This window comes from Phalacrocorax carbo, chromosome 24, assembly GCF_963921805.1.
Source record: "Phalacrocorax carbo chromosome 24, bPhaCar2.1, whole genome shotgun sequence".
Taxonomy (NCBI): domain Eukaryota; kingdom Metazoa; phylum Chordata; class Aves; order Suliformes; family Phalacrocoracidae; genus Phalacrocorax; species Phalacrocorax carbo.
In genome coordinates, this window is record NC_087536.1 from 1746090 (window position 1) to 1767423 (window position 21334).

The window sequence follows — 21334 nt, forward strand, 5'->3', positions numbered from 1 at the left end:
GAAGCAGCCAGACCGCCCCCAGCAGGGACCAAGCTGCACAAAGGGCGCCGGCAGCCCACCCTGTCTCTCCTCCCAGATCTGCCTCTGGCCAGGAAGGACTCAAAGAGAGCTTCCAGAGAGCTGGACGGCTCTGCCGGCTGGCACGCCTGCCCACAGGGGTCCCTCGAGGAAGAGCTCTAGCCTGCGTTCAGCTTTTGGGATCGCCTTGCAAAAAACAGCGCTCGCTGGGAGGCAACGGGCAGCAAAGCCAAATCCGGCATTAAAAACAGTCGTTGGCCTTGCAGGCGTGAGCTTACGGGGTGTTTTCTTCTCTGGAGGCTTTGGGGCAATTGGCGGAAATAGCCAGCGTGGGAGGTTTGTGGCGTGGGATTTTGAAAGCTGTGTGCTTGCGTGCGCCCATCTTGCAGTCTCTTCTTTCTAAACACGGCGTTGGAGCCACTCGAATGGAAGTGGGCTGGATGAGCCGACAGCGAGCGGGACTGAAAGGGGCTGAACGGCCGGGCCCAGAGGGTGCCGCTCGGTGGCAGCAAGCCCAGCGCAAGGCCAGGACGTAGCGGTGTCTCCCGGGGGTCAGTAGTGGCTCTGGTCCTGCTTCGCCCCTTCCTCACCTAACGTTAGCTCTGGGTGATGGGGCAGAGCGCCTCCTCAGCAAGTTGGCAGGTGTCACCAGCCCGAGAGGAGCTGGCGATTCGGCCAGGGGGTCCTGCTGCCATCCCGAGGCCGAGCTCCGGCACCTGCTTCTGCTCAGCTTCCTTGGAGCCTTTAGTCCTGACAGCAAGGAATGGTGTTTCTTCCTTTCTTCTGCCCCGCCCGCCCCCGCCCCGGCACCTTCAGGGGAAGAATGCTATAGAAAGTCAAAGAAGAAAGAACTCTGGCCCGGCCATCTTATGCCCAAGATGCCTTCGGCAAAAGGCGCCCCTCGGGGCACAGGCGCTCTTCAGCCACGTTCAGCCAAGCCAGCCCGCCTGCCGTGGCTCTTTGTGAAGGGTAGCGAATGCCGTGCTGCCCCAGCACACGAGCTGTGGCTGAAGCGTGTGAGTGAGGAGCGGGCACACCCTGCTCAACCTCCAGCTGCCAGGGTGCCCTGCTTTCCTGGGTGGCACTGGGCGCTGCCAGCTCCGGAGCCCTGACCCTGCCCTGAGCTCAGCAGTGAGGTCCCTCTGCACCTAGGAGTGTGGGATGGCTGCCAGCTGGAGGAGCGGCGCTAGAGGAGGCTTGGAAGCAAAGCTGCCTTTGTCCTGCTCGGTGAGCTTGTGGCGTGAGCATTGAATGCGGCGCTTGGCTGCTGGCTGGTGCCAGGGAAAGGGCTCTGGAGCCTGCTAGTGCTGCTGTGGCAGGGCCCCAGCGTGCGCTGGAAGCAATGCTCCCCGGGCTCCGAGCAGGTCAAGGGGTGAATCCAGGTGCTAAGGCGCTGCCCACCAATGTTTTGGGGAGCTGGAGGGTGAGAGAGGCAGCCAAGGTCAATGCAGCGCAGTTGCTGAGGGCGTTTCTTTGGTAGCTCTCGTTCAGAGTCAGGCTGTGGCTGTAGCTGGTGGGGGGCAGATCACACTCCTTGGAAAAGAAGCTGCGAGAGCCCGGGTGCTTTGCTACACCAGTGTCACGGACACAGTCCTGTAGCTGGGCAGAGCAGAAAGGAAAGCCTCAGCGAGCGCAGGTGGCAGGCAAAGGTGCGAGCAGGAGCGCTTCCAGGCCTGGCCAGCGCTTCGTCCGTCTGGCTGTGTGGCTCGGCGAAGAGGTGGGAGCTCTGCCGGCGGACAGACGGCGCTTGGGCAGCAGCGCGTGGGGAAGCCCGGGGGCTGCCAGCTGCTGGCTACAGGAGGTGCCCGGGCTGTGGCGGCTGCTGGCCGCAGCGCGTCCCCGTGCGTCCCCGTGTCACAAAGGGGCGGTGATGCGGCACCCGCCCGGCGCTTGTGAGCTCACCCGGCCAGGGCCTGTGATCCTGAGGAGCGGGCCAGCGAAGGCCAGTTGGGCTGAGCTGGCCTTCGGGACAACTCGGCTCCTGCCTTTGCTGCTCGCGCGGCTCCTTTTTTCCAAGCATTCCTCGTTTCCTGCCCACTTCTGCCCAGCTTCCCTCCTCTCTCAAAGGTAACCGTGACGTGACTTGCAGGGCAGATGGCAGAGTAGGTCGCTGTGGGATGAAAGGAGAGGCTGGTCTGTACCTTGCCAGCCCTAGGCTGAGCCATCGCACCTTTGTAGGCTGGCCACACGTGGGCTATGGGTAGCGCTGCTGTTTGGCAGTTGTTCTTTCTTTGCCGTATCCTAGGAGGGGCAAGTAGGGGGTGGGGGGGTGGCAGTGCAGCGTGAGGCGTTGGGCTCAGCCTAGAAGGACGAGAAGCCCACCCTGAGTGCTGCGGTAGGAAGGCTGGCAGAGGAGGAGCACGGCAGCGGGAGCTGCTCAAGTAGCAGCCCAAAGCCGGTCGCTCCTGCACGCAAGGTGGGAAAGCGTGGGCTAGAGAGGCGGCGGGCTGTGTTGCTAACGCTGGCCACAGGCCAGCAGCAGGTCCTCTTCAGAGAAGGTGCCGTGCATTGGAGCCTTTCCCAAGGGCCTTTGACGGTGCTGTGGACTGGGGCCCTGGGACAGCGCTGGGAAAGGCGTCAGCCTGCAGCTCTGCCGCAGTTCCGAGCACCACCGAAAGAGATTTGAGGGCAGATACCGTTCTGTGGGTTTCGTGTGGCGCTTTTTTAAATCCTTTTGGTGAGCTGCGGTTATTTCTTTGCAATCAGGCGGCAGGCTCGGCGCTGCTCTCTCTCTGGAGCGCCTCCCGACATCGTTTGCCATCCGGAGCCTTCCCCTCTGTTCCCGAGAGGAGCGATGGCCGCAACGGGGAACGACTCCTGTGAGTAGCGGCTTCGCCAGCAGGCTCGTCCTTTGCCAACGCCAAAGGCAACGGGCGCGGCTGGGGCTCCATCCCTGCCTGCTGGTGCGCTGAGAGCCTAGGGCGAATCCTGGGGCGCTTTCCTGCTAGCAGCCAGGCTTACCCAGGTGTTCTCCATCAGAGACAGGAAAGCACCTTGTGTCACTCCTCTGCCGCTAGGCACAAGACACTGAAAGGTGTCCTTGCTGGCAGAAAGGTCTGACAGCAGCAGGGCTGCCTTCTCACCTCTTCCCCAATGTCGTTTCCCTGCAGTCCTTGTCGAGGGAATGGCTCCTCCACAAAGGGTCCTCTTTCCCCCGGAGAAGATTTGCCTGGCCTGGCAGCGCCGACAGGGAGCTGGAGCGGGACTCCACAACCTGGGCAATACGTGCTTCCTCAACTCCATCCTGCAGTGCCTGACCTACACACCCCCTCTGGCCAACTACCTGCTCTCTCGGGAGCACAGCCAGTCGTGTGAGTACTTTGATGAACAGCTCCTCGTTCGTTGGGCACTTGCCAAGGGTTCCCAGCACCTGGAATTCAGCTTAGGAGCAAAGCCGCCCTCCTTTCTCAACCCGCCGAGTTGGTCGTCTTTGACCACTCAAGCCCAGAAGCCGCTTGTCCTGTCCAGGTGTCTCTTTCCCCTTCAGAAAGGCGCCTCTTTGTAGCCCCGCGTCTTGGTCCCAGCTCCTGCAAGTTAAACCCTCTTTGCCTGTGGCACAGACAGGCTCTGTCAGCGAAGCAGCGTCCTTCTGAAGAGTGTCTTCTGCGCACTCGAATGTCCTGGGCTTGTTGGGACGTGGGGGCCTTGGGAGGGGTGGAGGCCGCTCCTGGGACTCCAAGGTCTGCGTGAGGTTTCCCGTTGCTATGGCTATTTTGCTAAGCGGAGAAGCTTGCTTCCCTCCCACCTCCCTCTTCAGGTCGTCAGCAAGGCGTCTGCGTGATGTGCAGGATGGAAGCGCACGTGAACAGCGTCTTGCGTTCCTCAGGCAGTGCCATCGAGCCCTGGGGTGTCGTCAGCGTTCTGACATGTAAGTCGTTTCAGGTGCTTTGCCATGTCTCCGTCTGTTCGCGGAGGAGAGAAGGACTAACTTCCTCTTTCTTAGGCATAGGAGAACATTTCCAGCTGGGCGTGCAGGAAGACGCCCACGAGTTCCTCCGCCTTGCTGTCGATGCCATGCAGAGCGCTTGCCTGAGCGGAAGCAGCGAGTAAGCACAAGCAAATTGCCTTTCCAATGCTCCCGAGCCCTTTGGACTCCTTGAGGTGCTCCCATCAAGGAGAACCTACGCCCAGGGTTTTCAGGCCAAGTAAAACTCCTGGAGGAGGTGACTCTCTGCCCCTTACCGTTTCTTTCCAGCTTGGACACCTCTTCCCAATCGACTACCGTCGTCCATCAAATCTTTGGGGGCTCTCTGAGATCCAGAGGTACTGCTCCCCACCTGTTGTTCCCCTTGGGACTGGCTGTGCCCTTCTGCCTGCTGCCTGTGATAAACAGCTGTACGTCTGACTGGCGCAGTAGGTAGGAGGAGCATGAACGGGCACGGTCGACCTCCCCTATCGCTGAGCGTTTCGGTTTGCCTTCCAGTCACGTGCTTGAGCTGCAAGGCAGTTTCCAGTTCCTACGAGGCCTTCCTGGACGTTCCTTTGGACGTGAAAGTAAGAGGGCTTGTGGCTTGTGCTTCGGGGCATCCCAAGGCCCCTGTAGCTTTCCAGAATCAACGCGGTTGGCTTAACAACGCCTCCTGTGACCCGAAGAGAGCTTGGTGGTGGGCGGGAAGCGGAATGGCCCGAGTCCCTCTGGGGAGGCCGTGGCAGCGGTCTGCCTGTGGGTGCTGGCTTGAAGGCGGGCGAGTGGGAATTGTCCTCTCTGCACCCTGGACGTCCTCTCAGCCTTCTTCCCTTTGCCCTCCCGCAGCAGCCGTCTGGCTCCTGGCCTGGCGGGTGGTATTGTTTTCCTTGGTGGTGACCCTGCACACCCTCGGTAGCTGAACTGTGCAGCGCCACAGAGAGGTGGCTCTCGGTAGCCTTGGGAATCCCTTGGGAAGGAGGGCAATGTTCAGCCCCAAAGGCTCGTCCCGTCTCCTTCCGGACGCTGCTTGCAGGCTGAGGGCGGGTCTCCTCAGCGTCGTCTAGCTAGGTTTTTGCGTAAACTCCTAGGAGGTGTTTGGGTGAGGGTGTTTCCCGCAGCTCAGTGCTCTCCTTTCTCACTCCTCCAGGCAGCCTCTTCTGTCACCGGTGCTCTGGAGGGCTTTGTCCGACCTGAGCGGCTGGAGGGCGAAAACTGCTATCGGTGTAGCCAGTAAGATGAACGCTAACGTCCTAATCGTACTAGATCCTGCGTGAAGGTGCTGCGTGTCGCCGAGCATAAGCCGTCGTTTCGTGTAGGCTGAACGCACAAGGAGACGACGCGGCTGGCTTTAGCGTGGCCTTACAGTGCTGAATAGTTTTAAAATAGCGCAAGGATGTGTGAGCCAGGAAGGGTTGTCTGGCCTTCCGGGGGGAAGAAAGGCTGCGTCGCAGGGTGCGTTTCAGCCCTCACCTCTGTGCTTGCTTCCAAGGTGTGAGAGGATGGTCGCTGCCTCCAAGAGGTTTACAATCCATCGCGCGCCCATGGTTCTCACGGTGTGCCTGAAAAGGTTTGACGATTTCACCGGCGGGAAGATCAGCAAGGTGTGTACGCAGCTGGAGCGCAACCTCCTCTTCCTGGCGCAGGGGGTTTCCCAAAGCAGCGGGGCCTTTCGCCGGCTGTTGGCGTTGAGGTCTTTGCGTTCCCTTGCCAGGAGAGGAGAGTTCCCGCGGGAGGAGAAGCGCGTGCCCTGCTCCGGCAGAGCTGCTTTGGCCGAGAACAGTTTCCTGCCACCCAAACCACGCCCCGTAGCTTTAGGGAGCGCCGAGTTGCCGTCAGCCCCAGAGATGTCTTTCTACGCCTCTAGCCCTTAGTCTTGGAAGGCTAGTTCACGTAGTATTTCAGGATGGCTTCTGAGCCCTCTTGCTCTCTCCGTAGGTTGTGGAGTACCCCGAGTACTTGGATCTTCGCCCGTACATGTCTCACGCAGCTGGGGAGCCCCTCCTCTACTCCTTATATGCTGTCGTGGTGCACCGCGGTCCCAGCTGTTATCACGGACACTATTTCTGCTACACAAAGGTAAAGAGGGACGTCCTGCCTAGCAAGGCAGGGCAAAATCTACCCTGCCGAAGACACGCTTTCACGGCAGTGTTACTGGCAGCCGAGGGTCTTGGCGAGAAGGTCTCCTTAGGGGCTGGGCTGGGTTGGTTTTGGCTTTCTCTTGGTTCTGTAGTTCTCTGCCTGGGTTGGTGGAGGCACCGTGCCGTTCATCTCCAGACATCGACGCCTTTCTTTGCAGGCCAGCAGCGGAGCGTGGTATAAGATGGACGATGAGTCTGTGGATCGTTGTGGCATCGACACCGTGCTCAGGCAGCAAGCGTATCTGCTGTTTTACATCAGGTAATAAATAACAAGCGGTACTAAAACCTGTTTAGAATCGGTTTCCTCTCCTGGTTTGTGCTGATTTTCTTCTCATCCCCCCGAGCGTTTCTCTCACAGGAGAGCGAGTACAGGCCGCCCCATTCAGCGCTGTCAGAGCTGAGCTACCCCACGTCAGTGGTTATCTTTCCCTAGCGGGCTTTAGGCTGCTGCCCTGGTGCAAAGTGCTGCTTGCCTGCTCTGTGAAGCTGGCTGACGTAGGGAAGAGTACTTAAAGGGGGCCTACAGGCGAGGTGGGGAGGGACTCTTTATCAGGGAGTGTGGTGGTAGGAAGAGGGGGACCGGTTTGAAAGCGAGGGAGGGTAGGTTTTGGTTAGCTCTCTGTTAGGCAGAAATCCTTGACGGTGAGGGTGGCGAGGCCCTGGCACAGGTTGCCCAGGGAAGCTGTAGGTGCCCTCTCCCGGGACGTGTTGGAGGCCAGGCTGGACGGGGCTTTGAGCAACGTGGTCTGGTGGAAGGTGTCTGTGCCCAGGGCAGGGGAGGTGGAACGAGGTGATCTGTCAGGTCCCTTCCAGTCCAAACTGCCTGATGATTCTACGATTCTATGAAATGGAGGCCATAGGGGTTATAAAGACGAGGCCTTGCTCCGACAGGGGGATTGGGGAAGACCCCAGCTGAACTTGCCAGAATGCCATTTGTGGCCCTGGTTGCATCTTCCCTCTGTCGTAGAAACCGCTCCCACAAAAGGACTGAAGCCGAGAGGAGGGTGCAAGAAGAGCCCTAAAGAGAGATGCCTCTCTTTGTTTTTATTCTCCAGGTGCTCTGATCGGAAAGCTGGCGAAATGGCTGCTTCCTCACCGGCACCATCGTATGCCCCTTCCTTCCTCAGCCTGTGGGGGTCCAGCAGGAAGCAAGTGGGTTCTGTGGGAGCAGAGGGTGAGCCCCGACAGACCAAGGTAACCCCGGGGAGGTGGCTGAGGGCAGCACGTGGGCAGTGGGCTTCTTTCTGGCATCTTGGCATCGCTCTCTTTTCCCTGGCACGCGGCACCGCTGTTGACAGTTGCGACGCTGCTCCCTCTCAAAGCACCCCCCCTAGATCCGTCCCATTGGTGCGCCTTTGGCCCTTCCGCCTCTGCAGCCCTCCAGGAGAGGCTCTGGAAGGCCCTTAGCTGTCCCCTCAGGCACCTTCTGGGGCTTCGCGCGGCTCTGCTCCCTTGAGGAGGGAAGGGCAGGACCCTATCCCAGCTCTCCTTGCAGGACGTGGCAGCGGGCATGGAGGACTCTCCAGGGGACAGCGGCTCCTCCGCAAGAGCCAGCAGCAGCCAGCCCACCTGGGCAGGTGCACGGGAGGCATCTGCAGGCTGGCTGGGCCCCATCTGGCCAGGCAGGCTCAGCATTGCCTCCTGCGTGGGCTTCTGCTGGCATCGCTTCTTCTGCAGCTTGACAAGGCTGGTGTCCAGAAGGAAAGCTGACTGCCTGGTCTGCTCTCCGCCCTCGGGCCGTCTGCTGCACACCATGCAGGAGGGCAGCGAGGAGGAGGAGCGTGGAGCGAGCCCTTCTTCCCAGAGGAAGGGTGGCAGGGAGAGGCCCCGGAGCAGATCGCCGCAGTGGGGCAGGGATCTCCGCAGCTGGGTCGTGGACCCCACGGACTACGAGCACTCAGCAGGGAGGAGGAAGAGAACTAGCCCTGCGAGTGTTGACTGCGCTCCCAGGCACGGCGCAGCTCCAGGGCCCTCCAAGAGCAGCTGCCAGTCAGCTCGCGCAGCCAGTGCTGCTCAGGAGCAGAGCCTGCCAAAGCAGAGAGAGCAGAGAAGATGCTGTCAGCGGGGCAATGATATCCACAGCCCCCCTGTGGAGCACACGGGGCGCCACCGCTCAGCACGCAAGAGGAAGAGGGAGAGAACAAGTCCTCCGCGTTGTGCCCAAGCCCCAAGAGGCGATGCAGCTCCCGAGGCCCTCCAACGCCGGCTCCAAGGGGGCTCCCGCAGCCAGGGCTGCTTGGGAGCAAACTCAGCGGAGCGCGGAGTGGGGAGCAGATCCCCACGGCACGGCTATGATCCCCACAGCCTGTTTGTGGTCACCATGGACTAGGAGCCCTTAGCAGGGGCAGGGAGAGGGAGAGGGGCAGGAGGAGGAGGGTCTCAGCAGTCGAGAGATGCAGGTGGGACAGGCACTCGGGGCGCTGCAGCGGTGGCGGGGGCAGATTGTGACCCTGGATGCGGGAGGAGCGCAGCATCTGACTCCCACAATGCCGAAGAGGAGGAAGAATAATCCAGGAAGCAGCGAGACCGCCCCCAGCAGGGACCAAGCTGCACAAAGGGTGCCGGCAGCCCACCCTGTCTCTCCTCCCAGATCTGCCTCTGGCCAGGAAGGACTCAAAGAGAGCTTCCAGAGAGCTGGACGGCTCTGCCGGCTGGCACGCCTGCCCACAGGTCCCTCGAGGAAGAGCTCTAGCCTGCGTTCAGCTTTTGGGATCGCCTTGCAAAAAACAGCGCTCGCTGGGAGGCAACGGGCAGCAAAGCCAAATCCGGAATTAAAAACAGTCGTTGGCCTTGCAGGCGTGAGCTTACGGGGTGTTTTCTTGTCTGGAGGCTTTGGGGCAATTGGCGGAAATAGCCAGCGTGGGAGGTTTGTGGCGTGGGATTTTGAAAGCTGTGTGCTTGCGTGCGCCCATCTTGCAGTCTCTTCTTTCTAAACACGGTGTTGGAGCCACTCGAATGGAAGTGGGCTGGATGAGCCGACAGCGGGCGGGACTGAAAGGGGCTGAACGGCCGGGCCCAGAGGGTGCCGCTCGGTGGCAGCAAGCCTAGCGCAAGGCCAGGACGTAGCGGTGTCTCCCAGGGGTCAATAGTGGCTCTGGTCCTGCTTCGCCCCTTCCTCACCTAACGTTAGCTCTGGGTGATGGGGCAGAGCGCCTCCTCAGCAAGTTGGCAGGTGTCACCAGCCCGAGAGGAGCTGGCGATTCGGCCAGGGGGTCCTGCTGCCATCCCGAGGCCGAGCTCCGGCACCTGCTTCTGCTCAGCTTCCTTGGAGCCTTTAGTCCTGACAGCAAGGAATGGTGTTTCTTCCTTTCTTCTGCCCCGCCCGCCCCCACCCCGGCACCTTCAGAGGAAGAATGCTATAGAAAGTCAAAGAAGAAAGAACTCTGGCCCGGCCACCTTATGCCCAAGATGCCTTCGGCAAAAGGCGCCCCTCGGGGCACAGGCGCTCTTCAGCCACGTTCAGCCAAGCCAGCCCGCCTGCCGTGGCTCTTTGTGAAGGGTAGCGAATGCCGTGCTGCCCCAGCACACGAGCTGTGGCTGAAGCGTGTGAGTGAGGAGCGGGCACACCCTGCTCAACCTCCAGCTGCCAGGGTGCCCTGCTTTCCTGGGTGGCACTGGGCGCTGCCAGCTCCGGAGCCCTGACCCTGCCCTGAGCTCAGCAGTGAGGTCCCTCTGCACCTAGGAGTGTGGGATGGCTGCCAGCTGGAGGAGCGGTGCTAGAGGAGGCTTGGAAGCAAAGCTGCCTTTGTCCTGCTCGGTGAGCTTGTGGCGTGAGCATTGAATGCGGCGCTTGGCTGCTGGCTGGTGCCAGGGAAAGGGCTCTGGAGCCTGCTAGTGCTGCTGTGGCAGGGCCCCAGCGTGCGCTGGAAGCAATGCTCCCCGGGCTCCGAGCAGGTCAAGGGGTGAATCCAGGTGCTAAGGCGCTGCCCACCAATGTTTTGGGGAGCTGGAGGGTGAGAGAGGCAGCCAAGGTCAATGCAGCGCAGTTGCTGAGGGCGTTTCTTTGGTAGCTCTCGTTCAGAGTCAGGCTGTGGCTGTAGCTGGTGGGGGGCAGATCAAACTCCTTGGAAAAGAAGCTGCGAGAGCCCGGGTGCTTTGCTACACCAGTGTCACGGACACAGTCCTGTAGCTGGGCAGAGCAGAAAGGAAAGCCTCAGCGAGCGCAGGTGGCAGGCAAAGGTGCGAGCAGGAGCGCTTCCAGGCCTGGCCAGCGCTTCGTCCGTCTGGCTGTGTGGCTCGGCGAAGAGGTGGGAGCTCTGCCGGCGGACAGACGGCGCTTGGGCAGCAGCGCGTGGGGAAGCCCGGGGGCTGCCAGCTGCTGGCTACAGGAGGTGCCCGGGCTGTGGCGGCTGCTGGCCGCAGCGCGTCCCCGTGCGTCCCCGTGTCACAAAGGGGCGGTGATGCGGCACCCGCCCGGCGCTTGTGAGCTCACCCGGCCAGGGCCTGTGATCCTGAGGAGCGGGCCAGCGAAGGCCAGTTGGGCTGAGCTGGCCTTCGGGACAACTCGGCTCCTGCCTTTGCTGCTCGCGCGGCTCCTTTTTTCCAAGCATTCCTCGTTTCCTGCCCACTTCTGCCCAGCTTCCCTCCTCTCTCAAAGGTAACCGTGACGTGACTTGCAGGGCAGATGGCAGAGTAGGTCGCCGTGGGATGAAAGGAGAGGCTGGTCTGTACCTTGCCAGCCCTAGGCTGAGCCATCGCACCTTTGTAGGCTGGCCACACGTGGGCTATGGGTAGCGCTGCTGTTTGGTCGTTGTTCTTTCTTTGCCGTATCCTAGGAGGGGCAAGTAGGGGGTGGGGGGGTGGCAGTGCAGCGTGAGGCGTTGGGCTCAGCCTAGAAGGACGAGAAGCCCACCCTGAGTGCTGCGGTAGGAAGGCTGGCAGAGGAGGAGCACGGCAGCGGGAGCTGCTCAAGTAGCAGCCCAAAGCCGGTCGCTCCTGCACGCAAGGTGGGAAAGCGTGGGCTAGAGAGGCGGCGGGCTGTGTTGCTAACGCTGGCCACAGGCCAGCAGCAGGTCCTCTTCAGAGAAGGTGCCGTGCATTGGAGCCTTTCCCAAGGGCCTTTGAAGGTGCTGTGGACTGGGGCCCTGGGACAGCGCTGGGAAAGGCGTCAGCCTGCAGCTCTGCCGCAGTTCCGAGCACCACCGAAAGAGATTTGAGGGCAGATACCGTTCTGTGGGTTTCGTGTGGCGCTTTTTTAAACCCTTTTGGTGATCTGCGGTTATTTCTTTGCAATCAGGCGGCAGGCTCGGCGCTGCTCTCTCTCTGGAGCGCCTACCGACGTCCTTTGCCATCCGGAGCCTTCCCCTCTGTTCCCGAGAGGAGCGATGGCCGCAACGGGGAACGACTCCTGTGAGTAGCGGCTTCGCCAGCAGGCTCGTCCTTTGCCAACGCCAAAGGCAACGGGCGCGGCTGGGGCTCCATCCCTGCCTGCTGGTGCGCTGAGAGCCTAGGGCGAATCCTGGGGCGCTTTCCTGCTAGCAGCCAGGCTTACCCAGGTGTTCTCCATTAGAGACAGGAAAGCACCTTGTGTCACTCCTCTGCCGCTAGGCACAAGACACTGAAAGGTGTCCTTGCTGGCAGAAAGGTCTGACAGCAGCAGGGCTGCCTTCTCACCTCTTCCCCAATGTCATCTCCCTGCAGTCCTTGTCGAGGGAATGGCTCCTCCACAAAGGGTCCTCTTTCCCCCAGAGAAGATTTGCCTGGCCTGGCAGCGCCGACAGGGAGCTGGAGCGGGACTCCACAACCTGGGCAATACGTGCTTCCTCAACTCCATCCTGCAGTGCCTGACCTACACACCCCCTCTGGCCAACTACCTGCTCTCTCGGGAGCACAGCCAGTCGTGTGAGTACTTTGATGAACAGCTCCTCGTTCGTTGGGCACTTGCCAAGGGTTCCCAGCACCTGGAATTCAGCTTAGGAGCAAAGCCGCCCTCCTTTCTCAACCCGCCGAGTTGGTCGTCTTTGAACACTCAAGCCCAGAAGCCGCTTGTCCTGTCCAGGTGTCTCTTTCCCCTTCAGAAAGGCGCCTCTTTGTAGCCCCGCGTCTTGGTCCCAGCTCCTGCAAGTTAAACCCTCTTTGCCTGTGGCACAGACAGGCTCTGTCAGCGAAGCGTCCTTCTGAAGAGTGTCTTCTGCGCACTCGAATGTCCTGGGCTTGTTGGGACGTGGGGGCCTTGGGAGGGGTGGAGGCCGCTCCTGGGACTCCAAGGCCTGCGTGAGGTTTCCCGTTGCTATGGCTATTTTGCTAAGCGGAGAAGCTTGCTTCCCTCCCACCTCCCTCTTCAGGTCGTCAGCAAGGCATCTGCGTGATGTGCAGGATGGAAGCGCACGTGAACAGCGTCTTGCGTTCCTCAGGCAGTGCCATCGAGCCCTGGGGTGTCGTCAGCGTTCTGACATGTAAGTCGTTTCAGGTGCTTTGCCATGTCTCCGTCTGTTCGCGGAGGAGAGAAGGACTAACTTCCTCTTTCTTAGGCATAGGAGAACATTTCCAGCTGGGCGTGCAGGAAGACGCCCACGAGTTCCTCCGCCTTGCTGTCGATGCCATGCAGAGCGCTTGCCTGAGCGGAAGCAGCGAGTAAGCACAAGCAAATTGCCTTTCCAATGCTCCCGAGCCCTTTGGACTCCTTGAGGTGCTCCCATCAAGGAGAACCTGCGCCCAGGGTTTTCAGGCCAAGTAAAACTCCTGGAGGAGGTGACTCTCTGCCCCTTACCGTTTCTTTCCAGCTTGGACACCTCTTCCCAATCGACTACCGTCGTCCATCAAATCTTTGGGGGCTCTCTGAGATCCAGAGGTACTGCTCCCCACCTGTTGTTCCCCTTGGGACTGGCTGTGCCCTTCTGCCTGCTGCCTGTGATAAACAGCTGTACGCCTGACTGGCGCAGTAGGTAGGAGGAGCATGAACGGGCACGGTCGACCTCCCCTATCGCTGAGCGTTTCGGTTTGCCTTCCAGTCACGTGCTTGAGCTGCAAGGCAGTTTCCAGTTCCTACGAGGCCTTCCTGGACGTTCCTTTGGACGTGAAAGTAAGAGGGCTTGTCGCTTGTGCTTCGGGGCATCCCAAGGCCCCTGTAGCTTTCCAGAATCAACGCGGTTGGCTTAACAACGCCTCCTGTGACCCGAAGAGAGCTTGGTGGTGGGCGGGAAGCGGAATGGCCCGAGTCCCTCTGGGGAGGCCGTGGCAGCGGTCTGCCTGTGGGTGCTGGCTTGAAGGCGGGCGAGTGGGAATTGTCCTCTCTGCACCCTGGACGTCCTCTCAGCCTTCTTCCCTTTGCCCTCCCTCAGCAGCCGTCTGGCTCCTGGCCTGGCGGGTGGTATTGTTTTCCTTGGTGGTGACCCTGCACACCCTCGGTAGCTGAACTGTGCAGCGCCACAGAGAGGTGGCTCTCGGTAGCCTTGGGAATCCCTTGGGAAGGAGGGCGATGTTCAGCCCCAAAGGCTCGTCCCGTCTCCTTCCGGACGCTGCTTGCAGGCTGAGGGCGGGTCTCCTCAGCGTCGTCTAGCTAGGTTTTTGCGTAAACTCCTAGGAGGTGTTTGGGTGAGGGTGTTTCCCGCAGCTCAGTGCTCTCCTTTCTCACTCCTCCAGGCAGCCTCTTCTGTCACCGGTGCTCTGGAGGGCTTTGTCCGACCTGAGCGGCTGGAGGGCGAAAACTGCTATCGGTGTAGCCAGTAAGATGAACGCTAACGTCCTAATCGTACTAGATCCTGCGTGAAGGTGCTGCGTGTCGCCGAGCATAAGCCGTCGTTTCGTGTAGGCTGAACGCACAAGGAGACGACGCGGCTGGCTTTAGCGTGGCCTTACAGTGCTGAATAGTTTTAAAATAGCGCAAGGATGTGTGAGACGGGAAGGGTTGTCTGGCCTTCCGGGGGGAAGAAAGGCTGCGTCGCAGGGTGCGTTTCAGCCCTCGCCTCTGTGCTTGCTTCCAAGGTGTGAGAGGATGGTCGCCGCCTCCAAGAGGTTTACAATCCATCGCGCGCCCATGGTTCTCACGGTGTGCCTGAAAAGGTTTGACGATTTCACCGGCGGGAAGATCAGCAAGGTGTGTACGCAGCTGGAGCGCAACCTCCTCTTCCTGGCGCAGGGGGTTTCCCAAAGCAGCGGGGCCTTTCGCCGGCTGTTGGCGTTGAGGTCTTTGCGTTCCCTTGCCAGGAGAGGAGAGTTCCCGCGGGAGGAGAAGCGCGTGCCCTGCTCCGGCAGAGCTGCTTTGGCCGAGAACAGTTTCCTGCCACCCAAACCACGCCACGTAGCTTTAGGGAGCGCCGAGTTGCCGTCAGCCCCAGAGATGTCTTTCTACACCTCTAGCCCTTAGTCTTGGAAGGCTAGTTCACGCAGTATTTCAGGATGGCTTCTGAGCCCTCTTGCTCTCTCCGTAGGTTGTGGAGTACCCCGAGTACTTGGATCTTCGCCCGTACATGTCTCACGCAGCTGGGGAGCCCCTCCTCTACTCCTTATATGCTGTCGTGGTGCACCGCGGTCCCAGCTGTTATCACGGACACTATTTCTGCTACACAAAGGTAAAGAGGGACGTCCTGCCTAGCAAGGCAGGGCAAAATCTACCCTGCCGAAGACACGCTTTCACGGCAGTGTTACTGGCAGCCGAGGGTCTTGGCGAGAAGGTCTCCTTAGGGGCTGGGCTGGGTTGGTTTTGGCTTTCTCTTGGTTCTGCAGTTCTCTGCCTGGGTTGGTGGAGGCACCGTGCCGTTCATCTCCAGACATCGACGCCTTTCTTTGCAGGCCAGCAGCGGAGCGTGGTATAAGATGGACGATGAGTCTGTGGATCGTTGTGGCATCGACACCGTGCTCAGGCAGCAAGCGTATCTGCTGTTTTACATCAGGTAATAAATAACAAGCGGTACTAAAACCTGTTTAGAATCGGTTTCCTCTCCTGGTTTGTGCTGATTTTCTTCTCATCCCCCCGAGCGTTTCTCTGACAGGAGAGCGAGTACAGGCCGCCCCATTCAGCGCTGTCAGAGCTGAGCTACCCCACGTCAGTGGTTATCTTTCCCTAGCGGGCTTTAGGCTGCTGCCCTGGTGCAAAGTGCTGCTTGCCTGCTCTGTGAAGCTGGCTGACGTAGGGAAGAGTACTTAAAGGGGGCCTACAGGCGAGGTGGGGAGGGACTCTTTATCAGGGAGTGTGGTGGTAGGAAGAGGGGGACCGGTTTGAAAGCGAGGGAGGGTAGGTTTTGGTTAGCTCTCTGTTAGGAAGAAATCCTTGAGGGTGAGGGTGGCGAGGCCCTGGCACAGGTTGCCCAGGGAAGCTGTAGGTGCCCTCTCCCGGGAGGTGTTGGAGGCCAGGCTGGACGGGGCTTTGAGCAACGTGGTCTGGTGGAAGGTGTCTGTGCCCAGGGCAGGGGAGGTGGAACGAGATGATCTGTCAGGTCCCTTCCAGTCCAAACTGCCTGATGATTCTACGATTCTATGAAATGGAGGCCATAGGGGTTATAAAGACGAGGCCTTGCTCCGACAGGGGGATTGGGGAAGACCCCAGCTGAACTTGCCAGAATGCCATTTGCGGCCCTGGTCGCATCTTCCCTCTGTCGTAGAAACCGCTCCCACAAAAGGACTGAAGCCGAGAGGAGGCTGCAAGAAGAGCCCTAAAGAGAGATGCCTCTCTTTGTTTTTATTCTCCAGATGCTCTGATCCGAAACCTGGCGAAATGGCTGCTTCCTCACCGGCACCATCGTATGCCCCTTCCTTCCTCAGCCTGTGGGGGTCCAGCAGGAAGCAAGTGGGTTCTGTGGGAGCAGAGGGTGAGCCTCGACAGACCAAGGTAACCCCGGGGAGGTGGCTGAGGGCAGCACGTGGGCAGTGGGCTTCTTTCTGGCATCTTGGCATCGCTCTCTTTTCCCTGGCACGCGGCACTGCTGTTGACAGTTGCGACGCTGCTCCCTCTCAAAGCACCCCCCCTAGATCCGTTCCATTGGTGCGCCTTTGGCCCTTCCGCCTCTGCAGCCCTCCAGGAGAGGCTCTGGAAGGCCCTTAGCTGTCCCCTCAGGCACCTTCTGGGGCTTCCCGCGGCTCTGCTCCCTTGAGGAGGGAAGGGCAGGACCCTATCCCAGCTCTCCTTGCAGGACGTGGCAGCGGGCATGGAGGACTCTCCAGGGGACAGCGGCTCCTCCGCAAGAGCCAGCACCAGCCAGCCCACCTGGGCAGGTGCACGGGAGGCATCTGCAGGCTGGCTGGGCCCCATCTGGCCAGGCAGGCTCAGCATTGCCTCCTGCGTGGGCTTCTGCTGGCATCGCTTCTTCTGCAGCTTGACAAGGCTGGTGTCCAGAAGGAAAGCTGACTGCCTGGTCTGCTCTCCGCCCTCGGGCCGTCTGCTGCACACCATGCAGGAGGGCAGCGAGGAGGAGGAGCGTGGAGCGAGCCCTTCTTCCCAGAGGAAGGGTGGCAGGGAGAGGCCCCGGAGCAGATCGCCGCAGTGGGGCAGGGATCTCCGCAGCTGGGTCGTGGACCCCACGGACTACGAGCACTCAGCAGGGAGGAGGAAGAGAACTAGCCCTGCGAGTGTTGACTGCGCTCCCAGGCACGGCGCAGCTCCAGGGCCCTCCAAGAGCAGCTGCCAGTCAGCTCGCGCAGCCAGTGCTGCTCAGGAGCAGAGCCTGCCAAAGCAGAGGGAGCAGAGAAGATGCTGTCAGCAGGGCAATGATATCCACAGCCCCCCTGTGGAGCACACGGGGCGCCGCCGCTCAGCACGCAAGAGGAAGAGGGAGAGAACAAGTCCTCCGCGTTGTGCCCGAGCCCCAAGAGGCGATGCAGCTCCCGAGGCCCTCCAACGCCGGCTCCAAGGGGGCTCCCGCAGCCAGGGCTGCTTGGGAGCAAACTCAGCGGAGCGCGGAGTGGGGAGCAGATCCCCACGGCACGGCTATGATCCCCACAGCCTGTTTGTGGTCACCATGGACTAGGAGCCCTTAGCAGGGGCAGGGAGAGGGAGAGGGGCAGGAGGAGGAGGGTCTCAGCAGTCGAGAGATGCAGGTGGGACAGGCACTCGGGGCGCTGCAGCGGTGGCGGGGGCAGATTGTGACCCTGGATGCGGGAGGAGCGCAGCATCTGACTCCCGCAATGCCGAAGAGGAGGAAGAATAATCCAGGAAGCAGCGAGACCGCCCCCAGCAGGGACCAAGCTGCACAAAGGGCGCCGGCAGCCCACCCTGTCTCTCCTCCCAGATCTGCCTCTGGCCAGGAAGGACTCAAAGAGAGCTTCCAGAGAGCTGGACGGCTCTGCCGGCTGGCACGCCTGCCCACAGGTCCCTCGAGGAAGAGCTCTAGCCTGCGTTCAGCTTTTGGGATCGCCTTGCAAAAAACAGCGCTCGCTGGGAGGCAACGGGCAGCAAAGCCAAATCCGGAATTAAAAACAGTCGTTGGCCTTGCAGGCGTGAGCTTACGGGGTGTTTTCTTGTCTGGAGGCTTTGGGGCAATTGGCGGAAATAGCCAGCGTGGGAGGTTTGTGGCGTGGGATTTTGAAAGCTGTGTGCTTGCGTGCGCCCATCTTGCAGTCTCTTCTTTCTAAACACGGTGTTGGAGCCACTCGAATGGAAGTGGGCTGGATGAGCCGACAGCGGGCGGGACTGAAAGGGGCTGAACGGCCGGGCCCAGAGGGTGCCGCTCGGTGGCAGCAAGCCTAGCGCAAGGCCAGGACGTAGCGGTGTCTCCCAGGGGTCAATAGTGGCTCTGGTCCTGCTTCGCCCCTTCCTCACCTAACGTTAGCTCTGGGTGATGGGGCAGAGCGCCTCGTCAGCAAGTTGGCAGGTGTCACCAGCCCGAGAGGAGCTGGCGATTCGGCCAGGGGGTCCTGCTGCCATCCCGAGGCCGAGCTCCGGCACCTGCTTCTGCTCAGCTTCCTTGGAGCCTTTAGTCCTGACAGCAAGGAATGGTGTTTCTTCCTTTCTTCTGCCCCGCCCGCCCCCACCCCGGCACCTTCAGAGGAAGAATGCTATAGAAAGTCAAAGAAGAAAGAACTCTGGCCCGGCCACCTTATGCCCAAGATGCCTTCGGCAAAAGGCGCCCCTCAGGGCACAGGCGCTCTTCAGCCACGTTCAGCCAAGCCAGCCCGCCTGCCGTGGCTCTTTGTGAAGGGTAGCGAATGCCGTGCTGCCCCAGCACACGAGCTGTGGCTGAAGCGTGTGAGTGAGGAGCGGGCACACCCTACTCAACCTCCAGCTGCCAGGGTGCCCTGCTTTCCTGGGTGGCACTGGGCGCTGCCAGCTCCGGAGCCCTGACCCTGCCCTGAGCTCAGCAGTGAGGTCCCTCTGCACCTAGGAGTGTGGGATGGCTGCCAGCTGGAGGAGCGGTGCTAGAGGAGGCTTGGAAGCAAAGCTGCCTTTGTCCTGCTCGGTGAGCTTGTGGCGTGAGCATTGAATGCGGCGCTTGGCTGCTGGCTGGTGCCAGGGAAAGGGCTCTGGAGCCTGCTAGTGCTGCTGTGGCAGGGCCCCAGCGTGCGCTGGAAGCAATGCTCCCCGGGCTCCGAGCAGGTCAAGGGGTGAATCCAGGTGCTAAGGCGCTGCCCACCAATGTTTTGGGGAGCTGGAGGGTGAGAGAGGCAGCCAAGGTCAATGCAGCGCAGTTGCTGAGGGCGTTTCTTTGGTAGCTCTCGTTCAGAGTCAGGCTGTGGCTGTAGCTGGTGGGGGGCAGATCAAACTCCTTGGAAAAGAAGCTGCGAGAGCCCGGGTGCTTTGCTACACCAGTGTCACGGACACAGTCCTGTAGCTGGGCAGAGCAGAAAGGAAAGCCTCAGCGAGCGCAGGTGGCAGGCAAAGGTGCGAGCAGGAGCGCTTCCAGGCCTGGCCAGCGCTTCGTCCGTCTGGCTGTGTGGCTCGGCGAAGAGGTGGGAGCTCTGCCGGCGGACAGACGGCGCTTGGGCAGCAGCGCGTGGGGAAGCCCGGGGGCTGCCAGCTGCTGGCTACAGGAGGTGGCCGGGCTGTGGCGGCTGCTGGCCGCAGCGCGTCCCCGTGCGTCCCCGTGTCACAAAGGGGCGGTGATGCGGCACCCGCCCGGCGCTTGTGAGCTCACCCGGCCAGGGCCTGTGATCCTGAGGAGCGGGCCAGCGAAGGCCAGTTGGGCTGAGCTGGCCTTCGGGACAACTCGGCTCCTGCCTTTGCTGCTCGCGCGGCTCCTTTTTTCCAAGCATTCCTCGTTTCCTGCCCACTTCTGCCCAGCTTCCCTCCTCTCTCAAAGGTAACCGTGACGTGACTTGCAGGGCAGATGGCAGAGTAGGTCGCTGTGGGATGAAAGGAGAGAGGCTGGTCTGTACCTTGCCAGCCCTAGGCTGAGCCATCGCACCTTTGTAGGCTGGCCACACGTGGGCTATGGGTAGCGCTGCTGTTTGGCAGTTGTTCTTTCTTTGCCGTATCCTAGGAGGGGCAAGTAGGGGGTGGGGGGGTGGCAGTGCAGCGTGAGGCGTTGGGCTCAGCCTAGAAGGACGAGAAGCCCACCCTGAGTGCTGCGGTAGGAAGGCTGGCAGAGGAGGAGCACGGCAGCGGGAGCTGCTCAAGTAGCAGCCCAAAGCCGGTCGCTCCTGCACGCAAGGTGGGAAAGCGTGGGCTAGAGAGGCGGCGGGCTGTGTTGCTAACGCTGGCCACAGGCCAGCAGCAGGTCCTCTTCAGAGAAGGTGCCGTGCATTGGAGCCTTTCCCAAGGGCCTTTGACGGTGCTGTGGACTGGGGCCCTGGGACAGCGCTGGGAAAGGCGTCAGCCTGCAGCTCTGCCGCAGTTCCGAGCACCACCGAAAGAGATTTGAGGGCAGATACCGTTCTGTGGGTTTCGTGTGGCGCTTTTTTAAATCCTTTTGGTGATCTGCGGTTATTTCTTTGCAATCAGGCGGCAGGCTCGGCGCTGCTCTCTCTCTGGAGCGCCTCCCGACATCCTTTGCCATCCGGAGCCTTCCCCTCTGTTCCCGAGAGGAGCGATGGCCGCAACGGGGAACGACTCCTGTGAGTAGCGGCTTCGCCAGCAGGCTCGTCCTTTGCCAACGCCAAAGGCAACGGGCGCGGCTGGGGCTCCATCCCTGCCTGCTGGTGCGCTGAGAGCCTAGGGCGAATCCTGGGGCGCTTTCCTGCTAGCAGCCAGGCTTACCCAGGTGTTCTCCATCAGAGACAGGAAAGCACCTTGTGTCACTCCTCTGCCGCTAGGCACAAGACACTGAAAGGTGTCCTTGCTGGCAGAAAGGTCTGACAGCAGCAGGGCTGCCTTCTCACCTCTTCCCCAATGTCGTTTCCCTGCAGTCCTTGTCGAGGGAATGGCTCCTCCACAAAGGGTCCTCTTTCCCCCGGAGAAGATTTGCCTGGCCTGGCAGCGCCGACAGGGAGCTGGAGCGGGACTCCACAACCTGGGCAATACGTGCTTCCTCAACTCCATCCTGCAGTGCCTGACCTACACACCCCCTCTGGCCAACTACCTGCTCTCTCGGGAGCACAGCCAGTCGTGTGAGTACTTTGATGAACAGCTCCTCGTTCGTTGGGCACTTGCCAAGGGTTCCCAGCACCTGGAATTCAGCTTAGGAGCAAAGCCGCCCTCCTTTCTCAACCCGCCGAGTTGGTCGTCTTTGAACACTCAAGCCCAGAAGCCGCTTGTCCTGTCCAGGTGTCTCTTTCCCCTTCAGAAAGGCGCCTCTTTGTAGCCCCGCGTCTTGGTCCCAGCTCCTGCAAGTTAAACCCTCTTTGCCTGTGGCACAGACAGGCTCTGTCAGCGAAGCAGCGTCCTTCTGAAGAGTGTCTTCTGCGCACTCAAATGTCCTGGGCTTGTTGGGACGTGGGGGCCTTGGGAGGGGTGGAGGCCGCTCCTGGGACTCCAAGGTCTGCGTGAGGTTTCCCGTTGCTATGGCTATTTTGCTAAGCGGAGAAGCTTGCTTCCCTCCCACCTCCCTCTTCAGGTCGTCAGCAAGGCATCTGCGTGATGTGCAGGATGGAAGCGCACGTGAACAGCGTCTTGCGTTCCTCAGGCAGTGCCATCGAGCCCTGGGGTGTCGTCAGCGTTCTGACATGTAAGTCGTTTCAGGTGCTTTGCCATGTCTCCGTCTGTTCGCGGAGGAGAGAAGGACTAACTTCCTCTTTCTTAGGCATAGGAGAACATTTCCAGCTGGGCGTGCAGGAAGACGCCCACGAGTTCCTCCGCCTTGCTGTCGATGCCATGCAGAGCGCTTGCCTGAGCGGAAGCAGCGAGTAAGCACAAGCAAATTGCCTTTCCAATGCTCCCGAGCCCTTTGGACTCCTTGAGGTGCTCCCATCAAGGAGAACCTACGCCCAGGGTTTTCAGGCCAAGTAAAACTCCTGGAGGAGGTGA

At 60.7% G+C, this 21334-nt stretch overlaps 1 protein-coding gene across 1 annotated transcript in view; it reads left to right on the forward strand.

Moving 5' to 3' along the window:
- LOC135317007 (germ cell-less protein-like 1) overlaps window positions 1-21334 on the forward strand; it is a 128775-nt gene that overhangs the window by 29398 nt on the left and 78043 nt on the right. The window contains exons 5-6 of the mRNA XM_064472519.1: window positions 5861-5950; window positions 14433-14522. Coding sequence (XP_064328589.1) covers window positions 5861-5950; window positions 14433-14522 — 180 coding nt within the window. The remainder of the gene's footprint in view (window positions 1-5860; window positions 5951-14432; window positions 14523-21334) is intronic.